The 22,418-nt window shown below is 44.7% G+C and overlaps 2 protein-coding genes across 2 annotated transcripts; both read left to right on the forward strand.

Moving 5' to 3' along the window:
• The first annotated feature begins 526 nt into the window (after positions 1-526).
• Positions 527-4,871, forward strand: poli (polymerase (DNA directed) iota). Its single transcript, XM_030791655.1, has 8 exons — positions 527-578; positions 1,040-1,204; positions 1,934-2,077; positions 2,324-2,560; positions 2,800-2,978; positions 3,174-3,265; positions 3,390-3,523; positions 3,982-4,871. The coding sequence occupies exons 1-8, from the start codon at positions 542-544 to the stop codon at positions 4,869-4,871; spliced, it is 1,878 nt and encodes a 625-aa protein (XP_030647515.1). The 5' UTR covers positions 527-541.
• Positions 4,872-7,044: 2,173 nt separating this feature from the next.
• On the forward strand, positions 7,045-14,359 carry wdr31 (WD repeat domain 31). The gene is made up of 9 exons (XM_030792012.1): positions 7,045-7,091; positions 8,708-8,834; positions 10,561-10,635; positions 10,858-11,002; positions 11,459-11,559; positions 11,737-11,804; positions 12,746-12,887; positions 13,686-13,848; positions 14,199-14,359. Exons 1-9 carry the CDS (start codon positions 7,045-7,047, stop codon positions 14,357-14,359), a joined length of 1,029 nt encoding a protein of 342 aa, XP_030647872.1.
• The last annotated feature ends 8,059 nt before the right edge of the window (positions 14,360-22,418 follow it).

The raw sequence follows: 22,418 nt of genomic DNA on the forward strand, positions 1-22,418 counted from the left end.
AGCAATAGTAGAAGATCCGGGGTCGTCCGGCCACTTTGAAGGCCGAATAATAACGTTACAGATGTGGAAGACCTAGTTCTAGTCAACAACTTTGACATTTCAAATTTATTTGGAAATACTGTGTGAAGATGTAACTTCGTAGAGCTCGGGATGTGAATTAGGTCGTTATGCAAAAAAAAAAAAAAAAAGCATTTGACCGAAAAATATGCAAATCATTTATCGAGCCGTTTGAATTCCCAACAGACGCTAAAACAAGCGTTGTAGCGGGCTCCACACATGAAACATGGTGCACTAACCTCTTAAATTTCAGTTTAAGTCAGGTCTAGTTTTAAGCTCTTTTCTGGGAATCAGCCCCGTGTGTTGTAATTTCCCTGAACAGAATAATGATATGATATTTTAACAGAATCTGTCCCAATCGCAGTCTCGTAACAAAGATGTATCTGAAGTGTGTGTGTAACATTTTATTATTTTTATCTGTCCAGAGTCTTCACAGCGAGTCATTCTGCATTTTGACTTGGACTGCTTCTATGCTCAAGTGGAAATGATCCGAAATCCATCTTTACGGGACCTTCCTCTAGGTTTGAATGGTCATTTTTCACTACCATCGCCTGACAATAATACGGTTCAAACAGATGTTTTCGCTACATTTGAACTCCGTATGTATGAGCGTCATTCGTTAATGCTTTACCCATCATCCCTCTGCAGATTGACTGTTACTGTTCATATCATACAGACGTACTTCATACTCTGACTTTCGAATTGATGGTTACTTCTGAGAGTGTCTACAGATTAATCTAATCTGTAATCTGTAATCTAAATTTGAATTGGCATCACAGTGGTAGCGACAGTGGTTCTTTTCGTTCCTTTCGTTTGAAGTAAAAACAAGATGGGGGGGGGGGGGGGGGGGGGGGGGGTTAATTAAAACAATCTTAAAGATTAGACGTAGAGGGGAACAGGTTTTAGTTCTTCAGTTCTGTGAAATCAAAAGTAACACATTCCCTTCAGTTCTGTCCATTTCTTTCTGTGCTGAATCTTATAGGCATTCAACAGAAGTACATCATTGTGACTTCTAACTATGTGGCCAGGCAGCACGGCGTGACGAAGCTAATGTCTGTGTCAGACGCCAAAGAGAAATGCCCTCAGCTGGTCCTGGTGAACGGAGAGGATCTTACCTGTTACAGAGAGATGTCTTACAAAGTCACAGGTCTCCACAAAGTCATTTACCCTCCACTAATCACTACTCATCTTACCTATTACAGAGAGATGTCTTACAAAGTCACAGGTCTCCACAAAGTCATTTACCCTCCACTAATCACTACTCATCTGGGGGCCAGTGCTGATTATTTCATCCTTGAGACAGCAGATTTTCTCGTGTCATTTAATTCTGAAAGTGTCAGTTTGTGTTGCCTTTAATATGCATGTACATGAATTAAATTCAGCTACAGGAGCACTACCTAACAATGCTGTCTCAAAGTCAAATTTTAACAGTTGTTGTCTTAAATAAACAACAACAATAACAACAAACCCCCCCTCTGGAACGGCCACGGTGCAACTGCAGTCAGTTTGACGCTTTTACAAAGACACACATTGGCAGATCTTCAGTGCCGTGGTAAGGTCTGCTTTCTCCATTGTACACTTGAATGTGAAGATTGCCCAGCCTGTCAGTCATACAGGGATCGGCCCCGGCAGAACTGCCTGGGTGCACACAGAGTTAGTGGCATTTGTGGCCCAGTCAGTGAGCTCTAGGCCAAAAACCTAGGTTGTTTTGTGGTTGTGAGATGGCTCTGTGTGACAGTGGGCTCTTGAATCAAAGTATTCAGCCTCAGCATTGCTCCCACACACATACTCTCGCCTCTGATTCGAGAATAAAATACCATGTCTCTTTGGATTTGCTTCTCTGACGTGAACTTGTTGCCGTTTGCTTTTGTAACAGACCTGCTGATGTCACACTGCCCCCTGGTGGAGAGGCTGGGTTTTGACGAGAACTTCGTGGACGTCACAGAGTTGGTGGAGTCCAGACTGAAAGAGACTCCGCTCTCTGCTCTCTCTTTCGTTGGTCATATTTACAATCAAGAGAGTGAGTGAGATTCTGTCACGTTCGACCTGATGATCGAAACGAACCCGAAGCTGTATTTTCTATCTTTGGGGAGCAGAGTGCGAGATTTGTATCTCAGGATTTAAAGAGAGCTGCTGTTGTTTGTGTTTGAAACTAAAAAGAAAAACCAAACAAACCCCAACAGTTTTCGATTGTCATTTAGGCTTTTAGGTTACGTTTGAGAATTTTTTTTTAGGTCTTTTAGATGAAATTTTCTTTTCCCATCAGCCTCAGCGGTCAGTGCTAAGGATTACCCCAGGCTTGCTATAGGATCTCACATCGCAGCCGAACTCAGAGATGCCGTCCACACCAAACTGGGACTGACCGGCTGCGCGGGCATCGCCTCCAACAAACTACTGGCCAAACTGGTGTCCGGCGCCTTTAAACCCAACCAGCAGACCACCTTACTTCCCGAGTGCACCGTTACGCTGATGCACAGCCTGAGTGGTCTACGCAGAGTCCCTGGTGAGAACCACAGTCTTCATTTAGGATATTAACCTTTACTTAAAAACAAACAAACAAACACACCAGCACCCCAGGTTCTGAGATGTGGTGACCTTCCTGTAGTCTGTGCTAACGTTTTTGTGGCGCCCTTGAAATATACGTCCATGGGGATATCGCAGTGCCCAACACACGAGTTAATATGTGCATAATGTGTGAGGAGGTAGCGGCTGATTGGCTGAGACATACACGCGTCGTCACAGGTGTCGGGCCCAGGACGGCACAGCGGCTGCAGGCTCTCGGGCTCCACTCTGTGTCAGACCTGCAGCTCTTCCCCCTGGTGGACCTGGTGAAGGAGTTTGGGGAAGCTCATGCCAAACGTATCCAGAATTTAGCGCGTGGGATTGATGTCTCTATGGTTACCCCGACGGGCCCTCCTCAGGTACGGCAAGAGACACAAATCTCTCTCTCTCTCTTTCACTGACTTAGTGAAATGATTGCTTTGTCTCTGTCTCTGTCTCTCTCTCTCACTTTTCTTGCTTCAATAATACTCCACGTGTTTACACAACTGTATGTGTGTGTGTGTGTGTCTCCGTTATCATGAAATGAATGCCATGTTTGTGGTGTGATATTTCAGTCACTCAGTGATGAAGACTCATTCAAGAAAATGTCGACGATGGCCGAGGTTTCACAGAAAATCGAGGAGCTTTTGGCAAGTCTTATAGACAGGTGAGCTCTTTTAAACTTACCCACAGCAGTAACATTGGTATGTGTGTGTGTGTCTGTGTGTGAGAGAGAGAGAGAGAGAGATACAGCTTGGTCTCACAGGACTGTTTGTTTCCGTACGTCGCAGGATGCATAAAGACGGGAGACAGCCAATGACGTTCAGATTAACCATCCGCCGACTCTCCACCGCCAACAAGTGGTTTAACCGCGAGAGTCGCCAGTGTCCCATACCCTCTTTCCTCTCCCAGAAAATCGCCTTAGGTAAGCCCCCGGCCCTCAAACTCTGACCCGGACCCAGACCACAGCCTGAGCCTGGCAAGTCAGGTCTAGAATCCAGCAGGTATCACGGAGAGTAAATCTACACAATGTAGTCAGTGCTGCCTTTTTTCTTCCCTTTTTACTAATTCTGTCTGAGGATATGTACCACATCAGAAATTCATCACTGGGCACAAGTAGCTGTGAATGGGTTTAGACTTGGACAGACATTTCTGCTGTTTTGAGTCAGTGAGTGTTGTTGACAATTTACAGTTTGGTATTTAGCAGATGCTTTTAGCCAAAGCGACTTACAATAAGTGCATCAGTCAGATCCTATCACCCTATTACCCCATAAACAGAGATCACAGTAAGGCTGTGCATTAATTTACCCTTCGTATTACGCTCCTGTTGACTTTATGAATCGTGGTGTGTGTGTGTTCTCTTTCTGCTCTGCTGAACTGTAGGCAGCTCGGATGTCCTGACTCACCTTGTCACAGTGGCTGTCAAGCTCTTTCACAAGTTGGTGGACACAAGTGAGGCCTTCCACTTGACCCTTATCAACGTCTGCTTCTGTAACCTGCAGTCCAGGAGCGTCAGCCGAGGATCCATCGCCTCCTTCTTCTCCCACAAACCCCCGCAAAAACCCCAGAGTTCCTCGCGGCACACCGGACCGCCGTCGCCACGGCAACCGATCAGTCCGACCCCCACGCAGTCACACGGGAGGCGCGGGGGATCGGATTACTCCGTCGAGGAGCGAACGGGTGCAAGTCGGTCTCCGAAAACGAGCGGTTTAGAGGAGGGAGCTTTTCCCAGACTACCCCCAGACGTGGATCCGGATGTTTTTAAGGTCTTGCCTCAACATATCCAAGAGGAACTCTTGTCAAACTTTCAAACGGAGCGGTCTGGAATTCCGTCCGTCCTTACTACGGATCTAGAAGACCAGACAGGGTTCAGTCATATCTTTCCAGAACCACTGAAACGTGCGAGTCAGTCAGTGAGGAGTGAAGAGAGAGGTGCTGTGTGCCGTGAGTATGACGCAGGCTCGTCCAGAGAAGACGGTAACGAGTTCTCTGTCCCACAGGACCCTGTGGGAATGAGAGTAGAACACGATAACAGTAGTAAAAGCGTAACTTCCAACTCAGTATCTGGAGCAGATTTCCCACACAACGTGGATCCGTGCGTTTTTTCCCAGCTGCCTGCAGACATGCAGAGGGAACTGCTGAGCGAGTGGAGACAGCAGAAGCCGATCTTTAAAATGCCGTCTAGACCGTCGGGCACAGGCGGAGCCTCCAGAGACAAAAAGACCAAAGGCCCCCAGACCAACAACCTGCTCAAATATTTCAAGCCAAGCTGAAGAAACACCCATTTCAAAGTTAAAACTCCCATTTAAAATACTGAACTGACGAGACCAGTTAGTTTCATATGCCACATTGTCTTTACACTGACCTTTCTTACTGTGCCAAAGACACAGTGTTTTCGTTTATCAAAAGTATCAAAACATTGTTTTAAATGTTTTCTGTGAAAAAAAAAATGCCATTAAAATAAATGTGGAGTGTAGTGACTTGCATTATTTGCATGTATCATGTACAGGACGTGACAAAATATTAATTCTCTTTAAAAAAAAAAAAGAGGAAGTATAGGCTAATTTAGACTTTCACTGAGATTTGCAAAACCTAAACTGATCAGCTTTTAATGGCTAATTCATCTATTCGTCTACAATAACACTTGAATAAAGTAAAGATTTTTATCAGCGTAAAATGATCAGGAAAAGTTTGAGCATATGTGTTCCCTTTATAAAGTTTTCTGAAATTTACGCGCAAGTTCCTTAAACCATTTGTCTCGGTGGTGAGTGCGTAACTGTTAAAGGCCTTTAAGGGTTTACTAACGTTTGTCCCTGAAGTTGTCTTTGTCTTGGCTGCGATCCGAGACAAAGGACTTGTAAAGAGAGGAAGTCTGTGCTTTGTACTGTAGTGTTTTCCGATCCTGGTCCCGTGTTAAAGATGTCAGTGTGCAATGCCTTTCCTGAGCAGGATTGGAGGAAAGAATAATCAAAACATGTGAAAACCATTGTCTCCATTCACGCTGACTTATGAAAAAATAACGGAATTTAAAAGTTGAGTGATTACGGCGTGTAAAATCCACCGATTTATTCGTCTGTAAGCTGCAGGACAAAGTTTCACAGTGATAAAGGCTCGATCAGGAAAGATAACAGAACAAGCCAAGATGCATTACATCGGGTGAAAACCACGGGACAGGCAATATCCTACCCGGAAGTGTCTTCTCAGTTAGCTGTCTGCTGTCTTTATGAAATCTTTGTGCATTGTGGGTCTTTTGTCACGTGACCGGGTTTAGCCTGGTTACGGCGAAAGCGTCGCTAAGGAAAGTGCAGAGCAGGGTTGTGTCCATCTGGTCGCGTTGTTTCAAGGGGAAGAGTTCGCCTTTTGGGGCAATGATTGCTTCGGGAACATCAGTTAGCGAACTTGGACAAGACCACAGATTGCTACCTATCTTGCATCTGCATGGAAGTTAAAGTAGTACCACTGGGTTAATTTTTGCTCGTTATTGGCATCAGTAGCTTGCTTTAGCAGTGGCACCTTATCAGCCGCAACAGGGTGAGTTAATTTTCTTTTTAGTCGGATTAATGCTCTGTTTAGCCCAGTTTCTCTAAATTGAACACAGTTTCTTGCCGTCTGTCTGTATCGCAGATTGAAACAATTTGTTAAAGCACGCCTTAAATGGAATTTGCAGTCAGCGAGTTGAATGTCCGTTACCTGCAGGCCAGTTTATGAGACTAAGGTAGCCAGGTTGCCTCAGCTTTTATTTTGTGTAATATTTGTAATGTTGAAGTTTTATAACTTATCTTCAAGGGCATTACGGATGCCGTTTAAGTATCTATAGTCGGCACTGGAGCCACCAAAAGAACAGCGACAGCTGAAAACACCTTTCACGAGTGGACTAAATGCCGCTTTGTCTCAAGTGCAGTAGCCTTACCTAATGCGATGAGACACTAATTCACTTAATAGGATTCGGTCTTTCCTTCCTTACCTACATACGTGCAGGTGTCTCTGGGCGTTAACTGTGGCGACACCATCTGCAGTCGGCAAGTAATTGGTCCTTGGAGAGTTCGATTGTTCCCTGTGTTTGGTGTCTTCAGTTACATAAATCGTTCACCAACAAAATGAATGCCTTTATCATTGCTTTGTGGGGTAGAGTTGCGTTAAACACGTTACCTCATTTCACCTAAATGTCTGAGTGTCTTCTTTATTCCACTAGTTCAGCGGTCATTTTAATGATGGGTGTTGTTTGATGTGAAAAGCTGGTCTTTCACTGAACGTTTTTTCCCCCTTGTTTTGAATCCAACGGTTAGTCCTAAGGTGAAGCGCATAAGGGCATGGTGGATGAATGATCCGATGGATCAGTTTATTGACGAATGACACCTGAGGTTGTCCCTGTTGCCCCGCCCATGTGGGAGGAGTTTGTTCATACTCTCTGACCCTTGGAAAGCCTGGGCTACCTGTGCCGCTGTGATGGGAAAACTACAGAGTAAATTCAGACGACGGTCTGACCTGTACAGGTAATAGAATCGAGTAAAATGTGACTTATCTTGTTTAGTTGTTTTTTTTTCTTCAAGTGTGACAAGCAAACAAACAACAACAACAAAAACCAAAACAAATATCAGTTTACTCCGTAAACTTAGCAACATTTCCCCAGTTACATACTGTACAAGTGTAGCACACACAGTGCTTTCGGTGAAAACGTTACACAAATGTCCAACTCACACGCACCCGTCTATAATGTCGTTAGTCACAGGGCTTGGACACACACCAAACTCACTCTCTAACCCTCTCTCTCAAAGACCGGAGACGAAAACGACAGCACACGAACTGTGCTCACTTAGCTTCTCGTCTGGTTTGTCAAAGACACACCTCGGAGTCTGAGTTTAGTCATTTTCAACTCAGGATAAAGAAAACATATTCATGGAAAATAAGCAATGATTTCTGAGCAGTGACACTCAATAAGCATTCGCTCTGAAAACTGTGGCTGTCTCACCTGCATAAAAAACATATGACAGAGCTTTGAATAATAAAGTGGGTGTGTCATGAATAATCTACATATTCTTCTGAATATTCGTGATTAGTCAACAGAGAATGGAAGGGACAAAAATACTGTTCTTAGAAAGAGGTTAATCTCTGTTGGCTTGTTTCACAAACAGCCTAAAAACTGCGGCATGTTTTGGCTGTGGCCTTCATTAGGGAAGCTTGTTAGCAGGTAACAGCACATCCAGATACCATAAAAAAAAAAAAAGTTATCTCGGACCAGTGAGGCACTGTGGGTAATGTAGTCACACAGTACAACATTCACAGCCCGGTAACGCTGATATTAATCAAAGACCATTATAACTATAACTATATGCAACATACACAGTCATATTACTAATTAGTCAGTGTGATTACAGGATGATCCACTAGATGGCGTCAGTTTCACTACCATATCTATATTGTCAAATTGTAAGAAATATGAAAACAAAATAAAATCCATATCGTTGTTTAATCCACAATTTGTGATTGCCTGTAGTTAATGAATCCATTACAAGTGAGGTGGGTATAGGTTTTTTTTTTGTGTGTTTACCTTTGCTGAAGATGAGGGCAGGCACTTTGCGCAGACCTGGGTCAAAAACAGGATGTGATTGATCGGGCCGTGTCCCAATTCTCCTCAGTGCTCCCTTCCCTCGTGACCTTACTCTCCCCCAGTGAACAGCACAAATGGCAGTTTTTTAAAAGACTTGTCCTAAGGGTTTTGGGCGATGTTTTGTTTGGTATGACTTCACCCAAACCCAGCCCTGAGTTACAGTGACTTTAGTTTAAAAAAGAGAAAGAACGCAAGGCGAACGAGTTATGTAAGAATACTGGGATACAGTCCAGACACACCCTCTTGGCTAAACGGAAACCCATGCAACTCTCCCTCTGTTTTAGCGCTTTAGTTCACTTATATTCACTCATATTCACCTGTATTCACTTATATTCACTCATATTCACTCATATTCACTCATATTCACTTATATTCACTTATATTCACTCATATTCACTTATATTCACTTATATTCACTCATATTCACTTATATTCACTCATATTCACTTGTATTCACTAGGACAGTTAATCAGTGGGACTGTTTGACTTTGGCTTTGGCAGGGCTAGAGAGGAGGCGGGGTCAGCTCCTGCACAGCAGGTGCTACAGTACGAGCCCGCCCACTCCGACGCCGTCAACTGTGTGACCTCACTGACCTCTGACCTCTGTGTGTCTGGAGGCTGTGACCAGGTGAGTGACGGGCCGGGTCGGGGAGTGGTCGGTCAGTGGCAAACAGCAACTGAACTGCCCTAAAATGTTTCGTTTGTGTCCGCAGCTTTGGTGTGAAAGATAAATGTCAGTCGTGATTAAAGCTGGGAATGGACTTGCAGAGTGGGACAGGCCGGCAGGTGCTGTGGGGGGGGGGGGGGGGGGGGGGTGACAGGGAAGCGGCTCTGTAACGGAAGGTTGTTGGTTTGTGTCCAGAACATGGTGGCTTTGTCAGAATCCGCCTGAGAAGAGACCCCATCGTTTTAACACACGGACACGGAGCAGAGTTTAAGTCCCTCTGAAAAACAAAGTAATTATAAATATTGATCTGCATATCATTTGTTAGGTTAAAAGCATGAGGCTAAAATCATCATTTTAGTTCAATATGGATTTAGGACTGAATTTTTGGTAGAATCCCAAAAACCAAAGATGCTCTTACTGGGGGGCAAGTGAGTTTTAAGTGACCCCATTTAAATGGAATTTTCAAGAAAGGCAAAAAAGGGGTGACTGTCTCATGACTGTCTGTGACTGTCTGTGACTGTCTAGGCCTCATTCTGGCCTTCATGCACCCCATACAGGAATACTTAATAATATTAGAACAGCTACCGTGTGGTCGTGTATGATTGATGTAGGCTTTATGTCAGACTGTAGTTGTGTGTGATTGATGTATGCTTTATGTCAGACTGTAGTTGTGTGTGATTGATGTATGCTTTATGTCAGACTGTAGTTGTGTGTGATTGACGTCTGCTTTATGTCAGACTGTAGTTGTGTGTGATTGATGTATGCTTTATGTCAGACTGTAGTTGTGTGTGATTGATGTATGCTTTATGTCAGACTGTAGTTGTGTGTGATTGACGTCTGCTTTATGTCAGACTGTAGTTGTGTATGATTGATGTATGCTTTATTTCAGACTGTAGTTGTGTATGATTGATGTCTGCTTTATGTCAGACTGTAGTTGTGTGTGATTGATGTATGCTTTATGTCAGACTGTAGTTGTGTGTGATTGACGTATGCTTTATGTCAGACTGTAGTTGTGTGTGATTGACGTCTGCTTTATGTCAGACTGTAGTTGTGTGTGATTGATGTATGCTTTATGTCAGACTGTAGTTGTGTGTGATTGATGTATGCTTTATGTCAGACTGTAGTTGTGTGTGATTGACGTCTGCTTTATGTCAGACTGTAGTTGTGTGTGATTGATGTATGCTTTATGTCAGACTGTAGTTGTGTGTGATTGACGTCTGCTTTATGTCAGACTGTAGTTGTGTGTGATTGATGTCTGCTTTATGTCAGACTGTAGTTGTGTGTGATTGATGTCTGCTTTATGTCAGACTGTAGTTGTGTGTGATTGACGTCTGCTTTATGTCAGACTGTAGTTGTGTGTGATTGATGTATGCTTTATGTCAGACTGTAGTTGTGTGTGATTGATGTCTGCTTTATGTCAGACTGTAGTTGTGTGTGATTGACGTCTGCTTTATGTCAGACTGTAGTTGTGTGTGACTGATGTAGGCTTTATGTCAGACTGTAGTTGTGTGTGATTGATGTCTGCTTTATGTCAGACTGTAGTTGTATGTGATTGATGTCTGCTTTATGTCAGACTGTAGTTGTATGTGATTGATGTCTGCTTTACGTCAGACTGTAGTTGTGTGTGATTGATGTCTGCTTTATGTCAGACTGTAGTTGTATGTGATTGATGTATGCTTTATTTCAGACTGTGGTCGTGTATGACTGGAGAGCTGGGAGACTGTGTCAGTCCTTCCATGGTCACAGCAGAGAGGTCACCAAGGTAACCGTCAGAAGCCGAAACAGCTGTAGTGTCATGTCATAGCTGATTGTTATAAGTTTATGTAGCTCTATAGCAGAGATGACGTGATATCATGGCACTAAACTATAATAACAGTCCTCTGGCTCCGAACAGCCTGTAATGACCGACAGTATCTGTGTGTCTCTCTCTGTCTCTCTGTCTCTCTCTCTCTTTCTCTCTCTCTCTCTCTCTCTCTCTTTGTAGGTGAGTTGTTTCCCTGGCAGTACCTGGGTCTTCAGTGCTTCGCGGGATAAGACCGCCCTGATGTGGGACCTGAGCCGTGGACAGCAGCCCATACAGGAGTTCTGTGGACACGAGCTGGTGGTGAACGGACTGGCTGTCAGTCCAGGTGACCATGGCGACAGTGTTCGCACTGTAGTATTTGATGGTGCTCTAGTCGTTTTAATACTGCAGTGTCTGAGCAGTATTGGTACTACAGTACTATTAGTACTGTAGGTTTTAAGTAGTACCAGTAGTATGGTGGTATTAACACTGTAGTGGTATTTGAGCAATATTTGTACTATGGTAATATCAGTACTGTAGTATTTGAACACTGTTGGATACTGTTGCAGTATTGGTGCTATAGTATGTGAGCAGCGTTAGCACTGGGGTAGTATTTCTAAAGATGTGGTAGTATTTAATGAGGCTAACTGATGCAGTCTGGTGCATCCTTTTGCACGTCTGAAATACGATTTTATTTGTTTGTCACCCTGTGTGTGTTGGTTTGTTGACAGTCTGTCTGTGCTTGTGTGTGTGTTTTTGTGTAATACGTGTGTGTGCGTCTGTGTGTGTAACTGTGTTGTAGATGGGTCCAAGCTGTGCACAGGCTCACGGGATAATTCCATGTGCCTCTGGGATATTGAGTCTGGAGAGTGTCTGCAGAGAAACACAATCTCCCGTAACCTGGTGAGGAACACGCTGAACTAAACTACATGTCCCACAATGCCTCAGTAACAATATGAGTGTGAAAAGCGGAAATGGAGCCTATGTTGCTTCGGATTGTCCCGGACGGTTTGGTTTAGGATTCAGGTTTGCTTTAGGGCTCCTGTATTTTCTGTCTAATTTCTAGAACCTTTTTTTCAGGTGACTCATGTATGCTGGGTCCCGCGCGGAACATCCATAGTCCAAACATCAGAGGACAAGACCATCAGGTGAGCTGCACTGTCTCACAGTCGCCATATAATCCACAACCTATATTGTCATATAATCTACAACCTATATTTTCATATAATCCACAACCTATATTTTCATATAATCTACAACCTATATTTCCATATAATCTACAACCTATATTTTCATATAATCTACAACCTATATTTTCATATAATCCAAAACCTATATTTTCATATAATCCACAACCTATATTTTCATATAATCCACAACCTATATTTTCATATGATCTACAACCTATATTTTCATATAATCCACAACCTATATTTTCATATAATCTACAACCTATATTTTCATATTCTCCAAAGCCCATATGTTCATATAATTTAAAGCCATTCAAACAGTGTCTTAAGATACTCATTAATTGGTGAGAAAATAACAGACTGTCTGCTCATGTGAAACGTCAGTGTTTGTGCATGACCTGAAAGCTCTGTTGTGCATAGTGACGGTATCAGTCATCCATGATACTGGGCCAACACTCTCCGTCCGGCTCTCATACTGATCAGTGATTGTATGTACGGATAACTCTTTGTCTTTGTGTGTGATTCTTTGTGCGTGTGAATGAATTCTGTGTGTGAACAACTGTGTGTGTTCTTGTGCGTTTGTGTTTGTGTGTGCGTGTCTGTGTGTGTGTGTTTGTGTTCATGCGTTTTTGTGTTTGTGTGTGTGTGTGCCTGCGTGTGGGTATGCACTTGTGTTTGTGTTTGTGTTTGATTGTGCGTATGTGCGTACGTATGTGTGTGTGTGTGTGTGTGTGTGTGTGCGTGTGTGCATGGGTGTGTGTGTGTCTGTGTGTGTGTGTTTGTGTTCGTGTTCATGTGTGTGTGTGTGCCTGCGTGTGGGTATGCGTTTGTGTTTGTTTGTGCGTGCGTGCGTACGTGTGTGTGTTCGTGTTCGTGTGTGTGTGTGTGTGCGTGTGCAGGGTGTGGGACAGTCGAACTTGGCAGGTGACTAACACATTTCCTGCGAAGCAGTACATTCAGACGCACTGTGACGTCAGTGCTAATGGAAACCACCTGCTGTCCAGCAGTAATGGCTTCAGTGGACAAGGCTGTGAAGCCACGGTGAGACCACAGAGTGTGTGTGTGTGTGTGTGTGTGTGTGTGTGTGCAAACCATTGTCTGAGGCATGAACTTAACTCTTTGTGTGTGTATCTTAACTCTGTGTGTGTGTGTGTGTATGAGTATTCTTTGTTTGTGGTGCGTGCGTGTGTGTGTTCATGTATGCATGCATGTGTATGTGTGTTTATGTGAACGTGTGTGTGTGTTTGCGTGTGTGTTTAATTGTGTGTTTGCATGTGTTTAATGGTGTGTTTGCGTGTGTGTTTAATGGTGTGTTTGCCTGGTGTTTAATGGTGTGATTGTATTTAATGGTGTGTGTGTGTTTAATGGTGTGTTTGCATGTGTGCTTTTAGTTGTGTGTTTGTGTGTATGTGTTTAATGGTGTGTGTGTGTGTGTATTTAATGGTGTGTGTGTGTCTTTAATGGTGTGTTTGTGTGTGTGTTTAATGTTGTGTGTGTATATGTGTGTTTAATGGAGTGTGTTTGCGTGTGTTTATGTGTACGTTTGCATGTGTGTTTAATGGTATGTTTAATGTTGTGTGTTTGTGTGTGTGTGTGTGTTTAATGTTGTATTTGTGTGTGCTTATGTGTATGTTTGCGTGTGTGTTTAATGGGGTGTGTGTGTGTGTTTAATGCTGTGTGTGTGTGTGTTTAATGTTGTGTTTAATGTTGTATTTAATGTTTGTGTGTGTGTGTGTGTGTGTGTGTGTGTGTTTAATGTTGTGTTTAATGTTGTATTTAATGTGTGTGTGTGTGTGTGTGTGTGTGTGTGTGTGTGTGTGTGTGTGTGTGTGTGTGTAGCTGTGGGACCTGAGACAGCCTGGCTGTAAGGTAGTGGAGTATCGGGGTCACCTCCAGACCACAGCCTGCTGTGTGTTTCTGCCACCCAGTCTCAGAGGCCCAGCCCTGGTCGCCTCGTCCTCCTACGACAGCTCCGTTAAAATCTGGGACCAGAACACGGCAGGTATCACACACAATCACACACACACGCGTGCGCACACACACACACACCCAGACACATACACACAATCACACACACGCGCACACACTCAGACACATACACACAATCACACACGCGCGCACGCACACACACGCGCACACACCCAGACACATACACACAATCACACACACGCGCGCACACACCCAGACACATACACACAATCACACACACACGCATGCACACACACACACACACCCAGACACACACACACACACTCAAACACACACACACACCCAGACACATTAACACACACAGACACACACACTATTTATGGCATGAACGGCCATCTGTTTTCTTCTTCTTTCTCTCTGTAGTGTGTTTGTTCACTCTCTCTCTGGATGGGTCGGGGCCACTGGTGTCCTTGGCTGCCGGCAACTGCTCCAGTCTGCTCTGCGCCAGTTTCAACACTGGCCTCCACCACCTCCACCTGGGACAGGGAGCTACACCCGACCTGAGGGAGGTGGCCCGCTTCTGATCCCCGCTCAGCCAACCTTGAGAAGCAAACGTACGGTTGATGAGTCACCACACAGACCAGGACTGGGCAGGACAGCAGCTCCTGGACCCAAACAGACCCCTGGGGCTTATGACTTATAGGGTTTATGACTGAACCAGCCAGTGTCTGAGGGTTGTGGTTGCACACACACACACACACACACACACACACACACACACACACACACACACCCTGTTTTTGTCTTGGCACCTTAGAGAGACAGGGTTGTGTAAGATTGATTTGTGGGAATTATATGAGACTTTCATTTGTGACGAAATGGCGGGAAATTGCTCTCTGAGTATTCCATGAATCGGTAGGAGTGGGAATTCGCTCCACAGTATGAAAATGATCACACTCCAAGCCACCAAAGGATGGGATGCAACTTTTTTTTAAGGACTCATTTTACTTGAATGTTCAAATCAACAGTTTATTTTTGAAAAGCAAATTATTTTTTATTGTATGTGAATGTGGACACCACTGAAACACTGAAATGTTTTGCAAAAAGAGAAAAGAAAAACAAACAAACAGACAAAAGCCATACGCAGTAGTGCTAAATGTTACATAAGTGAGTGATGTGAACACTGTGAGTCTGTAGGGGGTTTGTTTGTGAGGTGTGGATTTTTAGATGGAAATCTACACAGTATCTTTGTTCTGTGGATGAGGAAAATATTTGGTGTGGGGTTGGCAGTCTGATCCGTCTGAATGTGACAAACATAGGTTAAACTGTCTGCCCACCCTCACGATGTGAACATGTTGATTATCTGGTTCACGGGTCTAGTGGAATAAAAACTTTTGATCGACTTTTTTTGCAGAGACTTTTTAAGACATTCAGACAAAAACCTGTGAGAGTGGACACTTGCACACACGCATGCACGCACACACACACACACACGCACACACGCACACACACACACACACACGCACACACACACATGCACACACACACACACGCGCACACATGCATACATGGTAAATATGTAAATACTACTGTCTGATATAAAAGAAAAGCTCTACATTTAAAACACAACCAGCACAGAGTCTGACAAAGTCTCTTGGTCATTTGGTCAGTGAAGAAGTGGAAATGAACGTGCTAAGCTTTACCTTTATGTGACTGCATGACATTACCCTTAGAAAACAGGCAACTGGAAACTGTCCTTTAAGAAAATAAAGAGAGGGACACGCCCATTAGAATGGTCAAACCGTGTCTAGTTTGTCACGGTCAAACTAACGACTGGCCCACGGTCACAGAGCGGTCTTGTAAAATGGTTGAGTGTGGTCACCCGTCTGTACGTTTATTATCATACTGTGATTCTCATTCTGTGTGAACCATGTCTGACCTCAGATGTCTGTCTGTCTCTGACATACACAGTCTCTTTACATACAAGTCACAAGCATATCACCCCTTTCAAATGACGGATCCATTATAAATATAACGCTCGACGTTAGCTGTCCACCAGGCGAGTCTCTCACCGGGGGAAGTTTACACAGATAACCTGGCTCGAGATGTCATTTGACTACTCTGGCAGTATTTCCTCCTAATATTCCAGTATTCAAATTCTGCCTTCCAACATAACGCTGTGCACAGCCCAGACCCAGCTGACAGCGCAGCGGGGTTTAGCCTGGGCAGGGACCACAGCCGACAGTTAAAACAAACAACAACAACAACAACAACAAAAACAGGCAGGAACATGCTGGTACTGTCCACAGGGCTGCTGGAGAGAACGTGACCAGACAACGGGGGCTTAGACAGTCATGACCAAAAGACAGGTGAGGAAAAGCATTTTTCTACCTGTATGTGTGTGTGTGTTGCGTCGCGTCGCGTTTCTGCTTTTCTACCTCGCCTGTGGACTGGCAGTCTAAAGAGTTGGCCGACACTCCATATGAAAAGCTTCTCCCTTGTTTTTTTTTTTTCTTGAGACGGTGATAACACTGAGTATCATGTGCGTAATGCGTCTGAAAACGTCGCAGGCGGCTAGTACCCGTTTATAAACATCCATACGTACTGTACTGGAGCAGCGTGAACTTGTTACGCTAAATGTCCTGTGTTTTCACACACGGGTCTTATTTCTTCATCAGTACAGCTCCTCTGCCAGCGTAGGAATAAACCACTGAACATCACTGGTCTGAGCAGAGAAGAGTGAACCTACCGATTATATGTAGCGTTAGTTAGCATGTGTGTGTGTGTGTGTGTGTGTGTGTGTGTGTTAGTGTGGGTTCTCCAGTTAGGATGACCATCGACGGCCAAACACAGCAGGAAACGTATCCGGACAGGGAGGAAGTGATAAGACGCAGCCACAGGTGGTTCAGTCTGCTCATTTGCATTTTACGGTAGTTCAGCTGTCAGAAGGTCCATGACATCACTGAGATGTAAAACACCACGCCATCCTATACCCCCCCCCCCCCCCCCCCCCACTGGTCGACAGACACAGACACAGACAGCCCTTTCCCACGTGTTCTCCGTGTTCTGTCTGTCGCTTTGAATCGAGGAGCGCCGATCTGAAATCTGGTCTTACAGGGGACGGTGCGTCCACGCCTCAGAGTCTCACGACGTTTCAGTTCGGTTCCACTACTGGTTTTTTTTTCCCCCGGCCTGTGTTGTTCTCCCCTTCTCATGCTGTCTGTAGTCTGAGACTGAGCTGTGGTACCATGGCAGGGCGTGGCTGGCCGTGGGAGGGCGTGGCTGGGCGTGGCAGGGAGCACAGCGGCCTGTGTTCCTTTGGCCAGGTGTTGCCTTGGGCCTCGGTTGTGTCGGCCAGGGTTCCTCTCACCGTGCGGGCACCTGTGCGGCTACGGCCGTCGCCGTGCGTAAGCTGCTTCTCAACAGAGCGTGTGACGCCGCTTGGCAAGGCTAAGCAGCAGGTCACGTGAGAGGATGAGCCAATGGTTTCTCACGGCTCAGAAGGAGCGTACACTGGCCTCGCCGGCCAGCACTCAGCAGTCTGACAGTCAGCTATGAGATCACAGAAAATCAGATATGCCAAACTGGGAGAACAGGAGCGAAAATCCTTTTACTGGTCTATTCAAGACCTTTACCTTTTTCTTAAAGGACAAACAGACATTTACAGTCTCTTGCTGAGTCTCAGTGTGTTAATAGATAATATTCCTGTAAAATAATTATTATAATAAATGGCAGCCTGTTTTTTTTTTACAGGCCATAGAAGGTGTCTCGCAGGTTTCCTCTGAAATGCTTTTCACTTTTTTTCCATTACTATCTATTCTAACATGAATCTAACCAAGTCTAGAGAAGGCACTTCCCTCCACATGCAAACCTGCCAAAACAGCAGTATGTCACTATGGTATATTTTTAAGATGTGTGATCATGATGTCTTGAAGGGGAGACACAGCAACATTTGAAGCCAGAGGTTTTCCGGATGTTAGAGGTGAGGAGGTTTAACTCAAAAAAAAAAAGGCCAAAGGTCACTTATTTTGCATGGCATCACACTATCCAAATATACAAACAAATTTGCAAGGGAAATGCCAGCCGGTAGCAAACAGTTTCACAGACCGCTGAAGCCGGAACGGAACAAACAGAAACATCAACAACGTACGTGTTTCAAGTTTCAAGTTTCTTTAGAGCCCAATATCACTGTTTACAGTCTCAAAGGGCTTTACAGGCCACAACAATCATGGATTTGTCTCAGTTTGAATGTCCCAGTGTTGACTGTAAGCGGTGGTGGTTATGGACTTGAGTAAAGTGTTGTCTTAACCAGTGTGTCATCTCCTACTCGTGATTCCTCTAGGTTAGTGTTGCCTCTGTTCTTCCTGTGGGCCTTGAGCCCTGACTCTACTGAGAGCAGAGAACCCAGAGAACGTAGCCGCGACCCGACCCGACCCGACCCGTCCTCTCCCCAGCCCCCCCGCCTGCCATGGACCCAGATGCTCCCGCCTCCCTCCCGGAGATTCCAGAAGAGGACACCCCGGATTTGGAGTGCGCCATTTGTTTCAGTCAGTTCGACAACGTTTTCCGTACCCCAAAGATGCTCCAGTGCAAACACACGTTCTGTCTGGAGTGCCTCGCGCGCATGAACGTCAAATCCACGCAGCCCGATTCCATCCAGTGCCCACTGTGTCGCAGCTTCACCCCCCTGCCAAACCTGGGCGTCCCCAAACTCACCACTGACCCCACCATCCTGTCCTACCTGCCTGCAGCCATGCAGAGAGTCTACAGCATCCGCTTTAACCGCAACAAAGGCCGTCTGCTGGTCAAACGACCCGTAGATCCTTACCTGGCCCCGCCCCGCACCGTCAGCCGCACGCTGGATGTGGGCGTACCCGCGGACTCCGGGCAGGGCGATGAGGGTGAGGGCCAAAGGGGTGGCGGGTGGGGCAGGCGACTGCAGCGGCTGACCGGTTACCTGCCGTGTCGGGCGATCGTCATGTCCTCTGTGGTCCTGGTCATGATCATGCTCACCGTCGTCATCATCTTCCTCCTGAACAGCAACAAGTGATGAAGACGTCCGCTCCCCGAGTCCAACAGGATTCTGTGTCCGCTGGTGACCGTGGTGGTTCTAATCCAGGGTTATTGCTTGTTTGTTTTTGGTTTTTTTTGTTTGTTTGGTTTTTTTTGACCTGTTCAATGAACTTACTTAAAAAAAATTTCAAAAAAAAAGGCAAAAAACAACCCCCGGAGCAGTCATTCCACCACTGAGAAAGAAAGAAAGAAAGAAAGAAAGGACAGTATAGTCTCAATACTTTGGTGCCATTTTCTGACAAAAGTCGCTTCAGTTCTGAGTTTTTTCTGTGAATGATGAAAAAATATTTAAAATGTGTAGCATGAGATAAAACACTGAACTTCCTGTTTTTAATCTGAGAATTCCAAATGACTTTCATTTAAAAATGTCTGTGTGGCTCATTTGGGGTTTGTTGATTTTTTTTCCCCCCAGCACAGTCACTCTCGGGACGTAAACATCACAGACAAGAAACAAACAAAAATAAAATAAACAAAACATTCCATCGTGCCATTGGCATTTTCTGCAGGCTTATGCATGCAGATGGAATTTGCCTTTTACTATGCAAATAAACTTTCCTTTTTTCAGGTTCACTTACAGAGAGAGATGCATCTCCTTTGTGGAAATATTTAGAAACTATATATGTGTCTAAAAATAGATAAGATTCTCTCTCTGAAATACACTGTCTGGGTACTAAAAGGCTTTTTCTCTGTCATGCAATATGTATGTACCCATATTTATCGATGTGGATTTACTATATAAATACCGGCACTTTACATAGAATGAAAGCTGTTACACTTTCCTACAGACTGGTTGCACTTTTTTTTTTATTAACTGTAACTATTTTGTTTTTAAGATGAATAAAGCAATTGTCATCTGCGCTCAAGCGTGAGCTAGGGTTTCTTTTAAAGACAGATTAAGCAAAACTGAATCCTGATACAGTCTGGTGGTACGTCTTGTTGACAGACGTGGAGAAAAGAATTCAAATCGTATTCAAAGCGATGGTCAACAAAACTGCAGCGTTGCTTGGTGGCAGGAGTGGAACGGTTGCCCTAATCGGGGGAGGGGACAGACATCAGTAAAACACGGTGGGCAAAAGGCGCTTTCACTTTAACCTTTACCGTGACACCTGCATTGTAGGACGCTGTCCGGTGTAGACAGAAATATCTCACTGCAGCTAAAGAACGTAGTTCGCCACCTACCTATGAGAGACAGCATGACCGAGTGCACGCAGTTAATGTTATAACAACAGTAATTACCGTACACAAAGACACAGTCAAACCGAACCGTAATATACCTGTAAATAAAAATGTACTGAAAATGTACAGTATAATATGTTTATGATGTAAAAATGTATGGACGCACGGAACCAACTGGATGGGTAGATGGTGATTTTTCAGTATGACATGCGAGAGGACTCGTGTAAAGCAAAATTATCCTTTCGTAATGAGGTTAATTGGCTTTGATCGCTTCGCTCGCACTGGCTTCGCTCATATGATACTTCTGACGCAGCCTGGCCACGTGGAAGAAATGTCTTAAGGTGCAAATTCAAATTTTTAGGAGAGTGCGCTTAGTCAGGCTACTTATTTTGTAGCAACATCCTCTTCAACATCTTTTCCGCAGCTTGTACTGTCCATTTAGATCAGTCTGTCACACTGAGACGAAAGTTTTAATACTGATGTAAACTAAAAGGAAGTTGCCGTGTCGTGTAATAGGAGCAGGTGGGTAACTTTTAGTATAGGGAGTCGACGCAATTTTTACGAAAACGTTATACCCTTGAGTTCCACCAGATGGCACTGCATCACCACAATTATTCCGGCGCAAGAAACCAAACAAACGACTCCTGCTTGCGCAATGGAAAAATACTGAACAATGCAGTTGAACACGCAACGTTTAGCATCGCTTAGTTTGACTGCATTTCATCATAAGAGAAGTGCCCAACCCTCAGCGATGACAAAGAGGAATGAAAGCCCCTGCGAGCGATGACATCTAGTTACTAATCTCATGTGTTAGTTCATCACCCTTTTGAAAGCTGTAACCACACCAGTGACACGGGCTGGTTGAATAGGTAGTAACTGAAGAAGAATGAGGAGTGTTAAGAGAGGAATTCCAAACAGAAGTCAAACCAAAACCACTTTGGTTTCCTGCATACTGTAAACCACACAGGTGGTACCACTGCAGGTCAGAGTCGATTTTGGTTAAAATCAATAACTGCAAATATTTCTGTCGCTAAAACATACATTCATATTTTCAAAGCTGATCTACTGCTGTTCCAAATGAGCACCGGTAAATGTATATTTGATAAAAAGCCATATAATTGTTTCTAAAACAATTTTCCTATATATTAATATGACACTGTTTCTGTGCCTTAAAATATACATGGTGAATAACTGCCCTCATCAGAATCTACTGACAGCTCTATTTATGAGTGCACCGTTTCAATGTAAAAGTTTTGTTTGGCTATGAAAGTTGTCATGCACTCAGAACTGTTGGCGTTCCCATGGAGACCAGGCGGTGATGTCAAACAACGTCACCCTACCCATGTGACTCAGGATCTCCTATAGCTCAACTTCTGCCCCTGGAAACGTGCGTCACAATCACAGTCTTCTCACATAGGTCAAAGGTTTGGTGGTGGGGGGGGGGGGGGGGGGGTGTTTGGGTTTTCGGTCCGAGGGGTTAACACAACACAGGGCCTCAATGTCCTGACAAATGGAATTAATGAGCTCTTTCTCTGTGTGTGCGCGCGTGTGTGTGTGTGTACAAACACTCAGCTGTGAGTAGAACATCCCACCAGTTCTACGTGCAGAGGTCTCACCTCCTCTTGTTTGTTTTGTACGGAGAATTCTGGCCAGTGTTGTTAGCTCTCTCTCTCTGTGTGTGTGTGTGTGTGTGTGTGAGTGTCTCTCTCTCTAACAGAGGGTTTTGTCTGGCTGAAGTCACTGGCACAAAGCGGGCTGGCCAGTCTAATGGGGTTAATGTCGAATGGATCTTTGTGATGGGGACGAATACTGACTGTGGCGCTGTCCAAACGGATGGGTCAATGGCCTTTAAAAACACCCACACATCCCCTACATAAACTCTCCTTCTCAAACCACAAACCTCTTAGTCACCAGTGTGTGTCTGTGTGTGTGTGTGTATGTGTGTGTTTGTGTGTGTGTGTGTGTGTGTTTCTGCGTGTGCATGTGCGTGTTTGTGTGTGTGTGCGTGCGTGTGCATGTTTTTGTGTGTGTGTGTGTGTGTGCGTGTGCGTGCGCGCGCGCGCGCGTTTGTGTATGCATGTGCGCGTGTTTGTGTGTGTGTGTGTGTGTGTGCGCGCGCGTGTTTATGTGTGTGTTTGTGTGCGCCTGTGCGCATGTTTGTGTGTGTCTGTGTGTGAATCTAACTGCCTCAGGAAGGTGATTAAGCTGTCACTGCCCACTTTGATAAACTAATTCTGTCGTCTCTTGTAGGACACAACACACACACACACACACTGACATGCCCATACACGTACACTGCTTTGAATACACACCCATATTATCAGGCCTCTGATACCATAAACCTCTGAGTCACACCTGGAGACTACGCAGAGTGGTATAAGTATATATGTATTA

The sequence above is a fragment of the Chanos chanos genome, chromosome 14, assembly GCF_902362185.1.
Source record: "Chanos chanos chromosome 14, fChaCha1.1, whole genome shotgun sequence".
NCBI lineage: Eukaryota > Metazoa > Chordata > Actinopteri > Gonorynchiformes > Chanidae > Chanos > Chanos chanos.